General features: G+C 41.5%; 1 protein-coding gene across 7 annotated transcripts in view; it reads right to left on the bottom strand.

Annotated features, from left to right (window-relative positions):
- The window catches only part of HDX (highly divergent homeobox), a 49231-nt gene that overhangs the window by 20003 nt on the left and 9190 nt on the right, over nt 1-20038 (bottom strand). For 5 of the 7 annotated variants that reach the window (XM_056359758.1, XM_056359756.1, XM_056359755.1 and 2 more), the window contains 3 exons: nt 18544-18690; nt 12877-14001; nt 7462-7515 (listed from right to left, as the gene is read on the bottom strand). In XM_056359758.1, the coding sequence (XP_056215733.1) occupies nt 7462-7515; nt 12877-14001; nt 18544-18690 (1326 nt within the window). The remainder of the gene's footprint in view (nt 1-7461; nt 7516-12876; nt 14002-18543; nt 18691-20038) is intronic. The other 2 variants (XM_056359757.1, XM_056359760.1) reach the window with 2 other exon arrangements.

Raw genomic sequence — 20038 nt, forward strand, 5'->3', positions numbered from 1 at the left:
AAGGACGGCGATACAGCTGGTTGGTCTTTCCAGCAAGGAAAGACAGAATCTATTGGGTTTCTAGACTTGACATTTTACCAGTGCCCCAAAAGGAAGTGTCTTGGCACATAAGGACTCGGATTCACACAGGGTAGCAGGTCACTGGATATTCAGCGGCCGCAGGAGCCGCCTGCCTGCACCCTCACGCAGACACAGCGTTCTTACTCTGCTCCTGCTGCACCATCGCCACGGGATCAGTCTCGGCCCTTACACTCACTAGATGTAAGTAACACTTCAGCTTGTCCAAAATCTAGATCCAGACCAAGTACCTTTATATACCTGACTGTGCCATATGCCTTGTCATGACTTTGCTAGGGAAACTGCAACTACCATCAGTTACAGGATCGCCCCCTTGACAAAGTTTATATGTAAGTTTGAGTCCTGTACTATATGCTGCTCAAAAATTATGTAATGTTTTTACAAAAGTCAGTGACTTTTGGGAGAAAATAAAGGGTAGAATTTCTACGTTGAACACAACTACACTTCCATCAATCTAGTTAATAACCTTCTCATGTTTAGTATCGGCAGAGGAACTGAGGAAACAAGAGGAAAAACCCACAGTCCTATAAATATCACAACATTCATGGTTATGCATCAGTTAGCAAAGGAAAAAATATCAAAAGATAATATTGAGAAGCTTCATATTTAGGACAATACTTCCCATCGCTGAAGACAAGCCAGTAATTCAGTTCTTATTTTTACTTCATTATAACTACTATTACGAACGCAATTCTAATTTCCTCTCTTCAGATCCCCTGCTTGCCCATTTGAGGCTCAGCTCTCTCCTCAGCAGTGTTAACTGTTTGCTGAACTCTTTACATTTACCAGTTCTGTTGTCCACAGTTTGAAAAGCTGAGAGAAGCTTCTTCCAGCAAACTCAGAATGAAAAGCAATCCTTGTGAGCAAATTGAATCAGCAGTTCTGCCGAGCGCAGGGTTAAACCCTGCTTATCCCCTGACCTCTCAAGTGTAATAACAACATTTCTTATATGAGATGACCCAGTTTATTATAGACATTCCTGGCACTTTGCTGAGCCCCTCATAATACCCACTGTGCATGCAGTATTTGTGTGCAAAGCTGGTGTCTATAATTGGTATGAATAATTGCATCAGTGGAGTGTCCTGATCCTGCCTTTTATTAGAGCCTGCTTTTTTAGATCAGTTTTTATGCATGAGTTGAAAGTGTTTCAGGCCACATGCACAAAAGCTATACACAATCTTCAAATTATTAATAAAAGACGTGTTAATAATGACAGAACTAGAGCTTTAATGTAAATGTAATAACTACTGCATTGATGCTGCAGCTGAGCACTCTGTTAACAAAAAGTTATACTTACTTAAATTGCAGCAAAATCATATTAAATAACAGTTCCGTTCTGATGCTCTGTGATGAAATGTTCTAAGCTAATGGTTATTTCTAGCAAACAAACCTCTCACAACAAATTTTAGTCACTACCGCCCAGAAACTCTTATCAAGGAGTTTAAGTTTAAAGAGCAAGAAATTTCTGAGTAGTACTTTCTACTAAACTTTAAAGGACCTTTAAAATGTACAAAAAGTAAAATAGGACAAACAGTGACACTTACCTCCAATACTCTCTAGCAACCCCAGTATCTTATAAACTGGAGGCCGCTCTTTCTTTAAGCTACTCTAAACAAACACATCCCATCTCCTCCTGACCCAGTTTAAGGCTACTTTCATTTGATAACTCCTCTTATACAGGAAGAAATGAGTCCGTATCTGCTTCTCCACACTTTTCGTATTTTTAAAGCTCTCCATCACACTCCTCCACTACCTCCCAGTGAACTCTTTTTTCCAAGTCTGAAGAGATACAGCCCACTTGGTTGCTCACTACATGGGCTGTTCTGTGCCCTTCACCACTGCATCACTGCTTCTCTGGTATATTTTGGGGGGAAGGGGAAGATCAGAAGCGCACACAGCATTCAAGGTATGAACAAATTCTAGATTCTTCTATACAAGCATAGTGTTATTTTGCTTTGTTTGCCATTCCTAATGATGCCAGCATTCAGCACTCTGAACTCTGATAGTACTTAAAGTCTAATTGATTTTTTCAGAAAATTAATCAATTCATATCTCAAGGTCTTATTTGAGGGTAGAAATAAGTTATTTCTGAACCAATCATTCTACGTATGTTCTCCCCTTCCCATCTGCACCGTTTAGTATTATTCTTCAGTTTATTATTTCTTGATTTCATTTCTCATACACAAATTCAGGTGGTCTGTATTTTCCTTTAACACGACCAGCACGTTTAACCTCATTAAAGTTATGCCAGTTGACATGTTCCTTCAGTTTGAGTTCTCAGTTCATTTTTCACAAGTGTCACAAAGCTGTCCCCCGTTTCAGTGATACTCAAGTCTCCTGCTACAGAACCAACCTTACTGCTTTGGCTAGAAACTGATGCTCACACACAGCGTATGTTGCCTGCTTAGGAACAGTGCAATCAGAAGCATCTTTCAAAGAACCGTACCTCCTACAGACAGGTACACTGCATGCATTTCCACACAGTAAAGCCTGAAAGACTCCCAGGCCATGCGTGATTTTCCCTAGGAAAAAAACCCCAAGGTAGCTGGTGGCCAGAACTACCAGAGCGATGCAGAGCACTGGCATCTAGACGCTGCCCTTCCCTGAGTCTTGACAGTTTCCCTCTCATCACATGAGCAGGTAAATACCCATCACAAGGTACCTTCAATTTTCTTATGACAAAGAAATGTAACTGAAGCAAAGCAAATGACTCGAAGAGAGCTGCTACTACCAGCTTCATTGAGAGCAGAAGGTGCAGCAGCAAGCTGCACAGCTTTCAGGCAAAAAGGTGTTTGAAAATAGGCTGCAAACCAAATGGCATCTGAAGGCACCCTTAAACTATTACTGCTAACACACTATTAGTGCACGAACCGTTAGATTGCTAGAAGAGAGACTTTTCACATCTTTTCCCACTGGTTGGGTAAGCCTGAAATTTGCTCCGAAGGAAGCAGAACTGATAAATATTTCATAGTAGCACAGCTTGAAAAGAACTGTAACTGCTTCAACACTCGGCCAAAATTACATATATTCTGTTAATACGTGCTGCTAAACCAAACACAGCTAAGAAGAAGAAAAAAAAAAGGAAAAAAGAAAAAGAGCTATCAGTGCAATAGTCTAGCTAAAAAATTACACTCTACACTCCAGTCATCTCAACCCATAATTTCCAAAACCAGCTTTGAATCCACACAAACTGACAACTCACTCTTCTTGAGATTTTGAACTAGTTTGTTAAACAGCAAACATTCAGCCTCGAAGCAAACTGATTTTTAGAACAGTAATTATCACAATTCTTATTTAATCTATTATGTCTTCCACATATTTGCCTAGAAAGTCTGCTTTTCCAATTCTTGGCCAGATATGACTTATTTCCAGCCTGCAGGATCACAGCATATAATAAGCCTAGGTGATTTGTGGAACTTGGGTGCAGCATGCCATATAATAAAAAGACATATGTTGCCTGAAACAATAAGACTTGCCTTCCCTTTGCATCAACTGAAGCATCGCTGTTGGGAGTAGTGAAGAGGTGCTGTTCACCACAAGGTCATGACATGCTAGGCATGTTATTATCATCTAATGTAAACATCAAAGTGAAATAACTTGAGATATGTGGTGAAGTATTTCACAGGAGGAGGAAAAACATGAACTGGTTATCCAAGCAACACAGAAGGTATGAACAAAGAGCATGTTCACAACTCAGTCCTGTGGAGATCTTCAGGTTGGCTTCTGTCTCCTGCCGAAGACTCTGACATGCTCCAACCAACTTGACTAAAATGCAGTTTTCTTCCCTCTGCCCTTCTAGGAGAGGAGAGGAATGTGAACAGGCACAGATAACTTTGTAAGTTAATACTGGTAAAGTTTAAAACAAAAGGTACATGAGGTGCGCTTGAACTGCAGGTGGCTCTAATACCTACGGGTGCTCACTGTACTCGAAACGCCGCTGCTCTCAAGATACTTCTTGGCCAGCCAGTGTAGGCTCACTGTGGCAGCCAGCAGTTTTCCCGAGCCTTTCAGACTGCAGTCCAGGGAGATACTTTCTTTACTAGTTACACTGGTGCACCTCTCCTGCGTCGCCTCCTCCAGCTGTCTCCCCCGTGCCCGCAGATGTGCCAGTACACCCAGTGGCAGGTCTCACACCAACCTGGGGTCAGACCAGCTCCTTTGGCTATTCAGAGTGCATCTATTGCACGCTTGCTGTGGCAGGCAGGGCTCTGAGGGGAACACCTGAATGCCACCATCTCCAGAATTTTATTCATATAGGCAATGTTGAAAGAGCAATTTAAAAATCAAAGCCCAGCATAGGAACTCTCTGCTCATTTCAGGTTATCTCCCCCCACGAAACGCATGCCAGACTCAGAGGCCTGAGGTCCCAAGCTGAAGCTCTGGGCAGATCCAGCTAACCTACCTACAGGAGAGGTTCCCCCAAAGCGAAGTACGCTATTCAAGAAGGTACCAAAAGTATCACTACTATGCGGTGCTGCTCCAGGTAGGGGGAAAATACAAGACCTGCTCCCTTGTGAGTCTCTCCACCAAGGGCAGCGCTCCATTGAAACCTCACGTGACTTAGCCCAGATGTTAACATGAAAGCCAACTTCAGTTTCATTTTAAAATCCCATCCAAAATTAACGTGCCACACAACATGTGACTTAGTATGCCTGCTTCTGAAGGGTGATGGGCAGAAACAGAATTCTAAGACCTTAACTGGCTTTTTTAATGACTTTGTTTTTCCAGCTTGACATTAAGACCAATAGAACTGTTTCTAATTAGAAATTTTAAAAAGTAAGAAAACAAGAAAAAGAAGCAAAACCAAACCCCCACACTCGCCCAGAAAAAAAACTTCCACAGCTAGGCCAGGTACAGCTCACCTAGAGTCAACACCTATGTGACAAATGTTTTTCATAGCATACCAAGTTATGTCGACCATAAACACCAACCATTCTGCTAAGAAATCATATGACACATAACTTAAGCACAGTTAGTACACTCAAGACTTAAATGCAAGGACAAAAGTGAAGATGTTTTCTGCCTTTTAATTCTCTTTAACAAGTATCTTCACTGCTGTTTTTTGAACCCTTCCTATCCTTCTGCCGCCCTGTGAAAAACCAAAACTCGGTGCATTCGTACAGGCCAACGCATTCCACATGCACCATGACAGAACACAGACCTCTGTACTTTCCAAAGACTTTCTCATGAATAACGGACAGGGTGACATTTCTAGACTAATTCATTAACAGTCAGGATTACGTCATCTTACAGCATAGCTGAGCAGACGAGAAAGAGTTTCTGCAGAACTGCACAGTTTTTATTTCTCTCTTGATGCAGTTGAAGGACAGGCCAAGGAAAACAAAATATCAAGGCAAAAGATTAAAAATTCAGAGCATCTAAAAGGCGATCTCCATTTTAAACAAAATACAGATTAGCCTTTTTACTGTTTGAATGGCAGTAATTGCCATAATCGCAGTTCTACAACTCTATCCATTCTATTTCTGTTCCCTCACACTCTTTCTTCAAAAGAATTTCATATTTGAAACTGAAGTTTCCTAGGAAGTAGGAGCTTTTTCTCCCTCTTTGTTGTCTTACACCTGTGTGTATACAGCAGTTTTAGAGTGCCAACTCCTAAACTTGTCTCCTTAAGAAGGCTAATTATGCATTCAACTGGAGAAAGTGGATCCACAAATCTGGAAACAGAAGTTGTCAAACCGGACTACATTAACCAAAGGGTTTAATGCATTTTATTGATTAAAAAAGACACAGGAGTAAAGGCCTAAGGACAAAGAATTCCTAATAACCACCCTTAATAACCAGGCACTTCCACATCCTTGACAGCTTTAAAAACTTATGGGACAAACTTCTTTTACAGCTTGTGTCAGGTATCTAGCATAACCACCATGCCTCAACAACCTATCCAGTGCTAAATAATTGGGGACAGCATCACGCCCCACTCCCTTCACTGCTCCCAGTGACAGGCTCCTGCTGGCTGCTCTGAGCTGGCTCTGGCACTCATCTGACCCCCAGAGATCCAACTCACTGAATCAAACTCAGCAGAAGAATACGTATGTGACAGGTCAGACGCTTGACCTGGATTACCTTGCCGTCAGACCCTAGCCCTGGTGCTACGGGCGGGGTGGCAGTGCACCAGGAAACCTCCTCCTTTCGACGGTGGGTGATGTGAAATCTGCTCAGCCGAGCAGCGGAGCTGTACTCTAAGACACTCACCAGCTGCTTGGTGTTTTAAAAGGTCATTAAGTGACAGAGGGAAGGTGCCTTCCAGAAAAGGGCTACATTTTAAAAACCCCACTCAAAAGAACTAGGACTCGGGGCGGGGAGGATGGATCGAGTAACAACAGATTTGTGTAAGAGTAGTGGTTCCTCTGGGAGATGTTCTTATAAAGTGCTCTGTCCAGAAACAGAACTGAGTGAGGCTACAGAAGTCTGCAGAAAATAGAAGTGTGCTACTCTTGAGACCTAGCAAAAGTCTGAGAGAAAACACAATTAATGTGATGGTCCTCAGATTCCAACTTATACAGGAAACACTACCAAACACACACCTTTTGAAGACTAAACAGAAGAACCAAAAATAAAAAAGAAAGAAAGTACTGGGCACAGCAGGGGGGAGAAGGCAAGGAAAGGCTCTTTATTACCTAGACACCGTTGCCAAAGCAGCACATGTGACACCGACAGCTCAGTGGTTTGGGAGCGTGGTGGGATAAGTGTGGTTATCGTGATAGCCATCTCCCAGTTACTGCTTCTGCTACAGCGGGACTAATAGGTAACAGCCTCTTGAAAGCTTGGATGCACCATCCAACCTGCAGGCTTCGGGTGTGTTTTCGTGGTAAGCAAGCAGAACCAACATGCTTTTCAGAGAGAAGCTAGCAGGCTACTCTTGAATCGAAATGCTGAACAGTAATCAAACAAAGGAGCTGGACAGAGGTATTTTCCTGACAAAAGCAATTTCAGACCTTTTGTTAGGGCTTGGAGGAATTTGTGAACTGAGGACACCAACCTGGCTGACTCTGCCTAATGTGAAATGATGTATGTGGATAAAATTAGACTTGATAAAGTTACTACATGGACTAATTCTGTGCATGTGCAGAGCAGCTGAAAAGGGAGTTACTCTCTTAAGCATTCAGTTGCCTCAATCAACAACCATTTCACTTTTAATATAAAAAACATATTCTGAGCTCTAAACTCTCAGTCCTTATCAATTCAGATGTTATATTTCAACTAATAGCACAGTTCATATACCTGGGCATCACATTGCTTGACACAGAAAAAAAAACCCCACAGAAGGTAAACAGAACTGACATTAAAAAAAAAGAAAGCATTTTTTTAAACTTTTCATTCCTTCACTTGATGTATTAGATACGTAAATGGAAATATACTTACTGCTCTTTTTCTGGAACAACCTGTAATCCAAGGCACAGTAAGGTTTCCTGAAATCTGCAGAGGGGAAAGAAGAAACAGAACAGAAAATAACTGCAGCTTAGGTTGCTGTGATACCTAATACTGAGCAGCTTTCACAAGACTTCAATATTCTTCATTCAGTTCTGGTAAGGCTGTCTTTGAAACAGGTTAAGATTTAAAAGCAAAACAAAGTCACACTTAGCCTTCCTGTTGTAGGGCTGAAAGCAAAACACTGTTTCTTTGGGTGAGGGTAAGATAACGTGATGGCAACTTGAGTGTTTCTGTACTCTTGCTATCTCAAAACTTGTATTTTAGAACATGAGTTTTCACTTTCAATCTTTCACAGAACTGGTAAGATTAAGCAGACTGGATTTAGACAAGGACCAATGTCTTACAGAACTGCTGTCACATTATTTTTCAATTACATCAGTTAAACTTCCAGAAAGAAATACTATCATGTTCATAACTGAGCTATTCAATGTCAGATGTTAAGGATTTGCAGAAAAACTAGGGACATCAGGTTGGAAAAGGAAGGGGAAGGGATACGAAGGCAAAGGTTAGCTGCCATGATTCCCACTGCTTCTCCATTATTCCCAGAGGTCAGACTTTATAAATAATAATCTTGGACTGCTTTCCTTGGTCATCTGAAATGTGTCATAGCTGGAAATATTTTAGGCTTATTTAGGATTCCATGTTCATCTGCTGCTGCAGACAAGCAATGCTTGAGAGACTAAACATAGCTCTTGAGAGATTAATCAATCTCAAGTCATCACACACACTATATATGTGAGGAAGAAAAATCTACGCACTTCTGCTGACTGTATCAAACTATGTTAATAGTTTTTGTATTTGTGAGTGCTCTACTAATGAAACTTGCAGCATGAGCATAACCAAATATAGAATACCTGGTAGGGTTTTTGTCTAGTGTACAAGCACATAAGATACTTTTATTCTTCAAGCTTTTAGCTGGAAGTGGTTGGAGGTCACCTGGAGTCAGACACTTTGCCATTACAACACAAGGCGGGTTGAGGTGGGCTAGAAATAAACACCCTCACCCCCTAAGGCCAAGTCTACATCAGCTTTTGTGTCCAAAACATTAATTTCTTAGTTGCACACACACATTTTAGAAATTCTGTAGAAACAGGTTACAGTTATTACAACTCTATATCCCACACAACAGCTTCACACCACAGAATCCACTGTAAATGCATCCCGAGTACCCACCCAAATGACTTTTCCTCACTAATTGAAAGTGGGGCTACAGAAAAAAAGCACTTTTTTGTGTGAATAAAGTAATCAGTCTGGCAGAACATCCACGGTTACTTGGAAGACAAATGCACACAAGTTCTGACAGGTATGATGCCAAACAATCAAGTTTCTCTCAATATAACTACTTGATAGACCACATGCACAGCAGTATCCTAAACTGGCTCTACAAAAAAGGTGCAAGCGTTGGGTTTTTTCAAGGGGGGGTTATTTGCTGAGGAGATGGAGTTATCCTGATTCACAGGTCTAACTCCAGTCCTTGTCCAACTGGGACAGCTACTGTTGAGTTACAAAAATGACAACCTGAAATGCTCTGTCTCAGAAAACTTACTGTGTCTGAGCAACAGCAACTCTGGCAGATGCAAGAGAACATTGAAAGGTACTGCAACACTCGGGTGTTGCCACTGCTGTACCTTAATTCAAGTGGTTACACTGTACGAGTTCCCTACATAACCTTCTTGCAATTCACCGGTAGATTTACTGTCCGAAATTCAGTGCACCGAACAAACCAAGAGCCCCAGCCCTGTCCTGGTTGCTGGTGTCCTGGCGTTACTCGAGGCCGTACGCAGTGCTCTGGCAGCCTGCTCACAGCTCCTGCCCTCCCCAGAGCACTGCAGGTTCTCCCCTCTCAGGCAGCTGGAAGTATTTAATCCCAGAAATAAAGTGCAGCAACTCCTGTGACAAATGTAACTGTTTCTATTACAAGGACGAGTGTCAGGAAACACTTTGTTCAAGTCTCTTCAGAGAAGATCGTGTCGCTTGCCCTTGCCCTTGCCAAAAGCTGTGCTACCCAAAGTCAGCAAGAAAGTCCTCTTGTCTTCAAAAGTCTAGGGAAGTAAAAAAATCACTTCGACACATTAAAAAAAAAAAAGTCCCATTTCCTTAAATGAAGCACACTTGCACCTCATTCATAATAAAGAAGCATTCTTAAAGCGATTTAAAAAATAAATAAATATTATATCTATACCCTGTTATAACGTACACGCTGCAAGGCTTAGGATTTTCCCTTGAAGAAGACAAGGCTAAATTAGATAACTGTGCTTCACTGTGTGTAACAGTAATTAAAAATACACGTACTTTCAACAGTATTTTTGTCCCTTAGTGTTGGGGGGAGGAAACCAAGGCTAAATCATGATTCAGCCTTGAGATGCACCACAAACAGCCTCTCTAGTTCAATATGCTTAAAACCAAACTAAGAGAAGCGAGTAGGTTGAACAATTTGTTTATGGAAACTGCTCAGGCATTAAAATTGATCACTTTATTAAATTTAGTCTTAAGTTACGCCAACATGAATTTGATTAATTGAACCAGTAAGGAAGCTATAACTAATTGCCAATTAGATACCCCACCAATGTACGACAGTAATTACTTCATCAAAACACAAATCACAGAGCCCTGACTTTGAAGAAGCATCTGCTTGGATGTTTTACTACTCCAATAATCACGTACCTCAGGTTTAATCTATTTTTACATTTAGGAAGATTTCCCTAAGTTTAAGGATTTTCATTCCCATGGTGATGGGTAAATTAGCTAAGCACAGGCAGTAAAATTAACAGAACCTAACTACATACCAAAGAAGTGCCATTCTGTGTAGAGTCTGAGAGAATCCAGAGAGCACTTGTTACAAAACCTATGTCTCTGGTAGTTTAATATATAAATATTATTAAGCTGTAAGGGGAGCGTCTACATGAAACAGCAGTCGTATTGGATTTAATTTAAAGGGCAGGACTTGCAGGAGGGGGTTGAACTAGTGCAGAACTGATGATTTCGACAAAACAGGTTATCAGTCTAGCAGGGTACACCGTCTGTTATACATGACCTTGAGGGCAGTAGGTGACATTTTCTTGTCAATGTCATAATTGAGCGCTGGAAGTGTCACTGTCATGCACTAACACCTCTTAAGATACAGAACTTACTTTTTCATTGTTCTGGAATGTGCTCAAAAGTTTCAGCAAGGAATGCAGTGATCTGGAGAAATCAGCACTGACGTTTCTTCAAGGCGCTACGGCATCTGGCCAGGCTGTAGGATACTATTCCTCTGCAGCTTCCACAGAGCCATGGCAAGACATGCCCTGACCCCACAGCGTTTGCCCTCCCTTATAAATTCTCTAATGCTGAAGAGTGTCATCTCAGAGGCTCACAGCATGCACGCTTACAGCAGTAAGTGAATTAAAAGCAACCTGCCCAGTTTTTCCAAGGTTTAAAACTCTGGAAGAGTAAGGGATACCACAGGAAACAGGAGCTCCCTCAATCCAAGGTGCAATCCCAAATCCAAAGAACAGGCTTCTCTGAGAGACAGTATGGAAGCCAAAGGGGGGACTGATGAGTTCTTCGCTTACCAAAAAAAAAAAAAAAAAAAAAAAGGCTCTGTTATTACAACAGGGGTGGGAAAAAAGAAAAACACACACAAACCAAAGTGAAGTCACAGCAGTCTCCTTGCTCTGAGCCATATCACAGCACATGGACTGATAAAATGTCACCTACCATGAACCATTCTAGCTGTTTAAAAAGACTCTGTTCCTACCCCGAAAAAGTCTCTAATCAAAGTAATTTCAAATTTCACTAAAAAATTCAACAAAGTAGTAAGAAATAAATCTCTCTGATGCTTTTTCAAGAGCAAAATAAAAGTACCACGAGCACACAGCTGAAGGTATCAGTAATATATTTCACTACGTGAAACTTACGAAAAATTTCCTTAACTCACAGCTTTACCAGCCCTTCATCAAACAGATGTGCACGTTTACATTTCTTTTCCTATGAAACTGGGATGTCAAAAGTAAACATTTAATGCATTTTACAACTCAAATAAGAACAGTAACAGCAAATACTGACAGACTACCTGAGATATGGGAGAAAGGGAAAGAACTGCTCGTCTGAAGTGCTTGGCTTAGAAAAGGCCACAAATAAGAACTGCAATGTCCCATCTACTACATAGAATCTACTCCAGAGTATATATGCTCATCAAAACTCAGGTTTACCAAGAAAAGCAGTATTTCTGGTGAAAAGTGGCACGCACTTACACTCAAAAGCTTTCTTTCAAATACTCATATGAGATAGGAACAAGTCAGAAGAAAAAAAAAATTAAAAAAAGCAAAGCACTTCGCAAAGCACTGTTCCCTGTACTAGTGAGTAACGCACAAGAAAAGATGGTACGTTGTTAACATGGTTCACTTTCAGGATAGATTAAAAAGGTAGTAACAGAGAAATGCACAAAGGTAACACACACAGTATGACACCCTGTCAGTCTTAAGGCTTTTATCTCTGTGTCTCTAGACTATGTCATGCCATTCGTGGGGGAAAAAAAATGCTTGAATTCGGATGTTAACTGCACAATTCTCTCTCCTCTAGGTATAACAAAAAATTTAAAAAAAAGTGTGCTAGTGTTGTAGCTTCTTCTGAACATCTTTTAGTTCTTCAATTATCTGCACTTAATTTTCCCCTCTCAGTATCACTGAAGGAACTCTATTACGGGATGAGGAAATAATTGGATTGAATGTAAACCCAGTATTTGAATTAAGATACCGTGGGAGAGGAAGAATATTTGCTCACTTAAGTGTCCCCCATCACCCTAACTACCTCGCAGGAGATCCTAATCCCTAACAGAAAACAGGTCCAAGAGATTGGCAACTGCACAGGGGGTACAGGCCGTGCTGATGGAAAAGCTAATCCAAGCTGACATTAATAAGGGCAGGCAACTGTACAGCACACAAATGACAGCACGATCCCATGTTCTGCTCTGTGCCACCTGCAAAGCATGTCTGCAGGGGAACAACCAAGGGTGTCGCTGTGACATGCGCTGGCAAGCCAAGTCAGGACAACACAGGCTTGAGCACGCACCAGCAGTTGTATGTATGATCCTCTTCAACCAGAGTTTACTTATTGAATCTATGAAGCCCACACTGACCTTCAATATACAGCTACCCTCCGCCCCGCAGGTAAGGGTGCTACCACACTGCAGTGCTGCCTGCACTTCTGTTTAAGCAGAAATTATCTCTACTGCAACACGTAAACCGAGCACAGCCTGCAGAGAGGTGAACCTGTCGCTTACTAGCTACCAAGGGCCAAAGAAAAGAGTACTTCTCTACAACCTTGTCTTCACGGTTAGAAGACAGAGACAAAGTGACGGATTACCTGGTAATTATTTTGGTTTTGTGACAGCCTCAGTTGACTTGAAGATGTAAAATGAGGAGAAAAGGTACTTCTTGATGGATTAGCACTGTTATATAATGTACTGGATGTTGTATGTAATGAGGTCCGCGCAGGCACGTGGTAGTCTCTGTTATGATACAGAATATTGTCAGGCACGTCCCTGGCGTTCACCACCTGTGAACTACAGCTCACATTTCTTCCTGGCCCAGACAAGGCTGCACTTTGGTTCTCTACTCGAACAGAACTGCTGCTTTCACAGTATCTTGAATAGCTTTGTATTTGTGCTCCCATGGATGCTAGTTCTTCTTCTCTAGCATATTCGTCATCCACGTCACCAGTTTCCATCGCGATGGACAGACAGCTGCCTTCCACCGAGCAATGCTTCTGCACCGCGCTTCCTCCCACAATTCTTTGAGGTTGATCTGTAACCGCCAAGGAAAACACTTCGCGGATTTCCAGGTTTTGCGTGCTACAAGAAGGGTCCCTGGAATTAGCCCTTTGTCCAGGGGGCACGTGCGATGTGAGAGCTGCATGTTCTGGTTTCTGTAACCTTTGACATCCCACCGGTTCAGCTTTGCAGGGTCTGTGGCATATCATCGGCTTCTGAGGTAACACCAACTCTGCGGTCTGGACTGACGAACCACCATAGCTTTTTTTGGTGTGACTATATATGGAGTTTGCAGAATTCAGTACACTTGTTTGCCTAGACAAAATAATAGTCTTTTCCCCTACTAATAGGGAAGCATTTTTACAATGTGGTACTTGTCGTCCTATAGGGATATGCTGCTGCTGAAACTCTGTATCACTTTTTCCTGGTAGTCGTGGAATAGAGGTTTTATGTATTTCTGCCATCGAAGCATTTGTCTGTTTGGTGGATCCTTGCCTACTGGATGAACTCGCAGGACTGTATATACCAGTAACTATTACATCGTTATTAGAAGAGGTCCAAGAAGACTGCTGACTTTGGGATCGAGCAATATTTACCACATTTCTAACTGCTGCTTCTGGAGGTACTGAGGGAGTAGTAGGGACAGTCCCTGGGGGAGTGCCTCCAGATTCTACAGTACTCTTGCTGCTCATCTTCCTTCGTTTATTGCCAACCCACGTCTGCAAACAAACAACAACGACAACAAACACAAAACAAAGCGTTAAATAAGCAGAAAAATTAGGCAGTTCCATTTTTGAGCAATCTGATGAAACGTTAAGTGTTCGAGTTGAGACCTAAGTTTACAAGTACATAAATCACTTACTGATTGAACAACACAGGGTGGAAATCCATGCCTCTCACGCTTGGGATTCGTACACTAACACACAGGAGAACCTCAGTCTTAACTCCAAAGCCCCGGTTTCTCAAAAACCCTGAGGCTGTATTGTGCCTCCTGTCCTAAAATTACCCTAAGATTTATTCTATTGACACTGCTGTGACTAATGCCCCTGAATTTGAGTTTTTAATATTTAGCAACTTGGGATACACCTATGTAGCTAAACTTTTTTATCCAAAACTGAGAGATACAACCTTCAAACTACCTTGAACAGAAACTGCCAATTCTTGAATTCAGATCAGAGGAAGAAAACGAACTTTTTCTGAAGACAACTACAAAACAATTTTGTGAAGTATTTAGGCCTATAGACTAATTCCTCCTCTGCCAGCTGCACAGACCAAGATCTGATGTCAAAACTTGCTTTTGGAAGACACAGACAAGATAAAGACTCCCGAGATTAGATACCAACAAAAGTTCGCTATTATGGACATTTCCAAAAGTGACAATGACAGTATATGGTTTTGTGTAAAAGACAGTAAAGGAAAAAATACTTGAAAAATGCAGGTACTGTGGCAGTTGGGCACAGGTGAAAATGTACGGCTGTTTCAAACACACAGGAAAGTCTGTCCTGCAAGTTACATATTAAAATATAGCTAAGAGAACCGAAGGGGAAACATTAACTTCAGCGTTTGAAAACAAAAGAGTTAATCTGGTGGAAGCATCAGCTCTAACACTGGAAGCCTAAGCACCACCTAACTATTCCTGGCAATTTCAGGACCAGAGAGACAAGACTTGCTCAGCTCTTTTGTATGAATTGTACTGAATGTGAGGGCATACGCCAGCAGGTATCAAGTGCTAAAGAACAAAACCCAAGCTTTTGCATCTGCTTATGCTGGTTATGAAAAGGATCAGATATGCATACAGAGGTACAGTGAAACAGTCTTCTGCACCGTTCTGGATATCATCTGCTGTACACCTAAAACCAAACCAAAGCAAAATCTCAACATTCAGCAGCCCAAACCAGTTGATTTAATCAATAAACTCCCTCACCCCATAACAAGCAAACTGCTCTGAGTACCTATCTTGGGTTTCCATCTCATCACATGAAAGGAGGAAATCTTTCTTCACATACCGATACCTGCTAAGGAAGTAAACAGATTTTTCTACAGGAAAACATACATAACTGACATACAGAAGTATGTTGAAGTCTCCATTCCACTCATTTTTGTTGGCAAATTTTATAAAATGCCTAATTTGAGGCATGATTTGTTGCATGCAGTAAAATCTCAGTTACTACTGATAAAATTTCTCTTCTCAAAGGCAAGTTTAAAACCACAAATTACAGCCACAGATCTCAAGTTACTTTCAGTTATTGCTTAAAACATATTTAGAAGATGAATTTTTTTTTTTTTTTTGTAGTTTCTCCTCATTCAGTAAACCTTCAAGATAGAATTTATAGTTAAATAGACACTGCAAATTTTGGGCCAGGAAAAACAATTTCATCCCCAGCTTTTCCAGCTGTGTAGAAATAGAATCTGAAGTTTTTTCCTCACAGTTTTGCTGAAAAGTAATGCATTCAAAGAAATGCAAATAACGTACTAGCACTACTATTCACTTGGGATTAAAGTACAGTTTCATGAGATAGCACAAGTCAGATCTGCCGCTGCTGAGAGTCCCATTCTCCTGACCACGTCACAGCTTCTTACTTCTTACTCCCACTATTTATCCAAAAGCACCCACCTGAAGTGAGTGCAACTTCCCCAGAAGGCACAAAACTGAATTGGGGGAAAAAAAAAAAAAAAAAAAGAAAAGAAAAGAAAAGAAAAGGTGTTGGTAAGATTAGCAAATTTAAGTGGGTTACTCTTAAACTGAATAAATATGAGAGATGATCCGCACAAGAAAGACAGGAGAGAAAGAACTGCACAGCTGGGAGATGGGAAAGAGTACAAAATCTCCCACTTTTAGCACTGAGAAGAATTATGTAAAACTATACCCTGAGCCCGAAAGGGAAGCTCCACATTCTTGTGAGCTTGATGGTCACGTTATTAATTTAGGATGTGGCAGAGAACTCGCTGAGTACAAAATATCCTAAGAAAAGCGACACACATCTTTGTTTCAACCAAGTTCCCCAACTAGTAAGTTTTGGGAGCAGAGTCTCTAACACTGAAAGCATTACTGAACTTCCTAAATATTATTTAGGAGGAAGAGAAGCTTCTAGAAGAGATTATACAGCAAAAGTCCAGCTGTTAAGAAAACTACCTGGACTTAAAGAGACTCTGATTTTACATTCCCAGTTTGAGTCCGGCAGAGCTGGAACTTCAGACTGTCCCACAAACCAGAAACACACCACAGAGGGCCTGTCAGTGGTACCTGGCCACTAGAAGGTCCATCCTAAATCTGCAAATAAAGTGTCCTCAGGAAAACTTTCAAGACATGTAAAAGAATAACGAAGCAGTAACTCTGTAACTCTTCCGATACCTGCTGTTGCACTACGGGGAGAACCCCACACCACCTCCCCGACTGTTGCTCCCAGCACTCACTGGTACTTCAAAAATCAGACTTGGAGAACTTTGGCACTTCATCAAGTCACGTTACTCACATTTCACGTAAAGACAAAAAGCAACTAGCAGAAGTATGCCAATATTCATGAACGAAAGCAGGCCATTCAAACCTGACGTAGCTAGAAGAGGTCTCTTAAATCTGAAGAGGGCCAGGGTTTTTCTCCAGGAGTACCACACTTCCTAATCTTGAAAGGCAGAACATATTTTTATGTATTGCAGTAATAACATCTGTAGAGTTGTACATCAAATCATAAATAGGACTTTTCTTTTTTCCAACCCAGCTCAAGATTGGAAAGACTGGATGTAGTTCTATGGGACAAGGCTATAGAAATCCTGATTCATGGAAAAAACGTATTCATAGAGTTGGAATTTCAATTACAACAGTTACATTTACAGAATTCATGTTCCTATTACAGTCGTCTTTGCAAGTGCCAGCTGCAACCTCAGTATCATTTTGGTGGACATTGTACAAAGTACTAATCTCTGTCCAAGAGTTTTATAGGGAAAAAAAAAAAAAAAGAAAAGAAAAAAGGTGAGGGAAGACTGGGAGGGGTGGGCTGTAAAGAAGAGAAAGGTAAGATCATGCGAAAATATGACAAATGCAGGACAAATGCTGGGTCTGTTTCCATTGCACTTCACAAGTAGGAAGAAAGTTTAACTACTGCAAATATGAGCTTCGTAAGGGGAAAAAAACTAAGGGGAGAAGGCCATGATACGTTATTGCAGTAAGGGGAACAGAGAGGGAAAGGGAAATAAGAAGATGGAGAGTGAATGAGGACTGGAAGTAGAGGAGAGACTGGCTGCCTCCTCTAGGTCCTTCAATCAGAACAAAAATAGAAAAGCAGGCCTCAACTGCATCATCAGCATCCAGATTCCTGTTACAACTATTTGTCTATTCAGGGAGTCTGAATTTCTGGCTTGACTTTCAGAACTTCCCACTGCCTGGAGCTGAGAAAGCAAGTCTCAGTATTTACAGCGTATTTTGAGGGAGGGGAATCCAGGTATGAATTAGGGAGGAGGGGTTGTCACTGTTAATATACCACTGGTACATCATTTAAAAATGCACCAGGCTCTTCTTACTTCTTCCTCTTTGGCGTCCAGTGTTCCAGCAACTCCTAGTAGCTCCACTACCGTTATTTTTTCAGCTAATGCTTCATGATTTCTATTTCTGCTCTGAGACAACAGCCATTTTGTTGTCTAGTGTTTCACAAAGGGATTATTATTTCCCTTCCCATGGAATTCACAGACTTTGGAAGAGCTCCTGTTGGCACTAGTGACATTCTTCTTTTGTAAGAAAAGAATGTACTTACTGTAAATAAACCGTGAGGGACCACAATATTTATGATTGTGACATGGAATACAAGTGTGACAGAGCGTGTCAAAAGAAAAACTTCCACAGTTATTCCTCCAAATACATTAGGTTATAGAAATTTGTTTAACTTAAAAATAGTTTCCTAGTAACATGACCTTTCTTTGATACAATACATGGCACAAGGTTTCTATAGGGCAAACTAATATGCAATTTAATAAATAAGTGAAATGAAAACCAAACCAAAACACCATTAACAAAAGACAAACAAACAGAACAAAGATCACTCCTTGTGCAATCGAGTCCCTGCTAAATACAGCAATCACGTGAAGACATTTCAGTGAAAACAGACTATAAACAGGGTCACTGGATAAAAATGAACATGTCACACACGCATACTGAAGTCCAATTTAAGACAAGTATGAAGTTAGAGACTCCAGTCCTCTACAGATATTTTATGTAAAGACACGAACGTGTATAACTTTAACATACAAATTTGGAAGGCCTCAGTACTTACCCTGACTACACTGAAGTCCAGTTTAGTTTCTTGTGCACACTGTAATATGAGCTGAAAGCAATTTTTACTTTGATTTGTCATTCCATTTTCATAATAACGCTGTAATATCCTTTGTTGTTCTACAGTAAATACAGAACGCAGATTCATCTAAAAATAAAAGAAGATACTCTGAAAGTTGGAATAAAAACTGTAATATTTGCAGAATGCACAGGCTCTCATTTATGCTTGCTGTGATAACACTGAGAGTTGTCATGTTTTCTTTCCAGATTCCTTTACCAACACTTTTACTTACTTTCCAAAAAAATCTATTACAGTCAGCAATACTGATTCCTCTGTGAAAAGCTAAGTTGAACAGGTGAACTACATGTGTGGAACAACACTAACAGCCTTTCATAAATAAATAAATATTACATTGTGTTGCTAAGTCCAAGAGCCTCTAGTTTCAAAGAAAAAGTTTCTCCCTTGTAAAAATAAATAAACAAAGGCATTAGGCAAAACAGAGTAACACCAGCAGCTCCAACAATATTGGCAGGTCTATTTCCACTTCCCTACCGAAAAAAAGAGAGAAAATCTGAGATAAAATAAAGGTGACTGTTTGGCAGGAGTAAAGTTTCCACTGTCTCCAGCTTCAGCAAACCCTACACTCCGTTATGGCTGGTCATGCTACTCCTGCTGTGTCAGCACCAGCGCTCCCAGCTGCAAAGTCACAAGGATTGAGGACCAGAACTGAAGACCAACTCGGGGTGGGGGGAAAAGACCCAAAGAGAAGGACTTTAGATGGTTCTGGTCCAGCCCACTGCAATGCTGATGGTCTAATACCAACACCGAGGAGGGACCACCCAAATCACAGCCTGCCTTTAGAAAGGCTCAAGCCACTGTGAAACTGTACCCCGAGGCTATAAACCCAGCATTTTCAGAACACTTAAGGGTTGTTTTACAGGGGCATAAGCCAATGCTTGCTACAAGGCTTCAGGACACGTTCCTGCCCCTTGGCTCTGTCCGCAGCCAGGCGCACTCAACCAGCATGAAGACCCCCATGCTCCTCCCAGGCTTACAGCAAGTCTTTGGGTCTTGTTTTCAGCCTCAGCAGTGGCTCCCCTGCCACAAAAGAGCTTCCCTGTGCCGGGACAGGGCAGACACTGTGGTCTAGGCCACTGGGCATACTGGGGAGCAGTGCTCCCCCAGCCAGCCTGCCCTCTGGCCCACGCGCGCTGAGCATCCCCCCTGGGCAGACCCTAACTGCATCCCTGCCCCGGCCGTGCCCCAGCCAGGCTCAGCACTGGGTACACTGGGCCACGGCAGGCTCAGGGTGGCCAGGGACAAGGCAGCCCCATCAGCAGCAGTTTAGTGAACACATTAAAGCAGACACAGCTCTGTTATGCACACAAATTTGTGCCCTAGTTTGGAAAAGGCAAACCGCTGAATATTACCAAGTGCAGAACAGACTCCCTAAACGCAAAACAGAGTTTTATGCTCTTATTATACAGTCTATACA

The sequence above is a fragment of the Falco biarmicus genome, chromosome 14 (genome assembly GCF_023638135.1).
Source record: "Falco biarmicus isolate bFalBia1 chromosome 14, bFalBia1.pri, whole genome shotgun sequence".
Taxonomy (NCBI): Eukaryota; Metazoa; Chordata; class Aves; order Falconiformes; family Falconidae; genus Falco; species Falco biarmicus.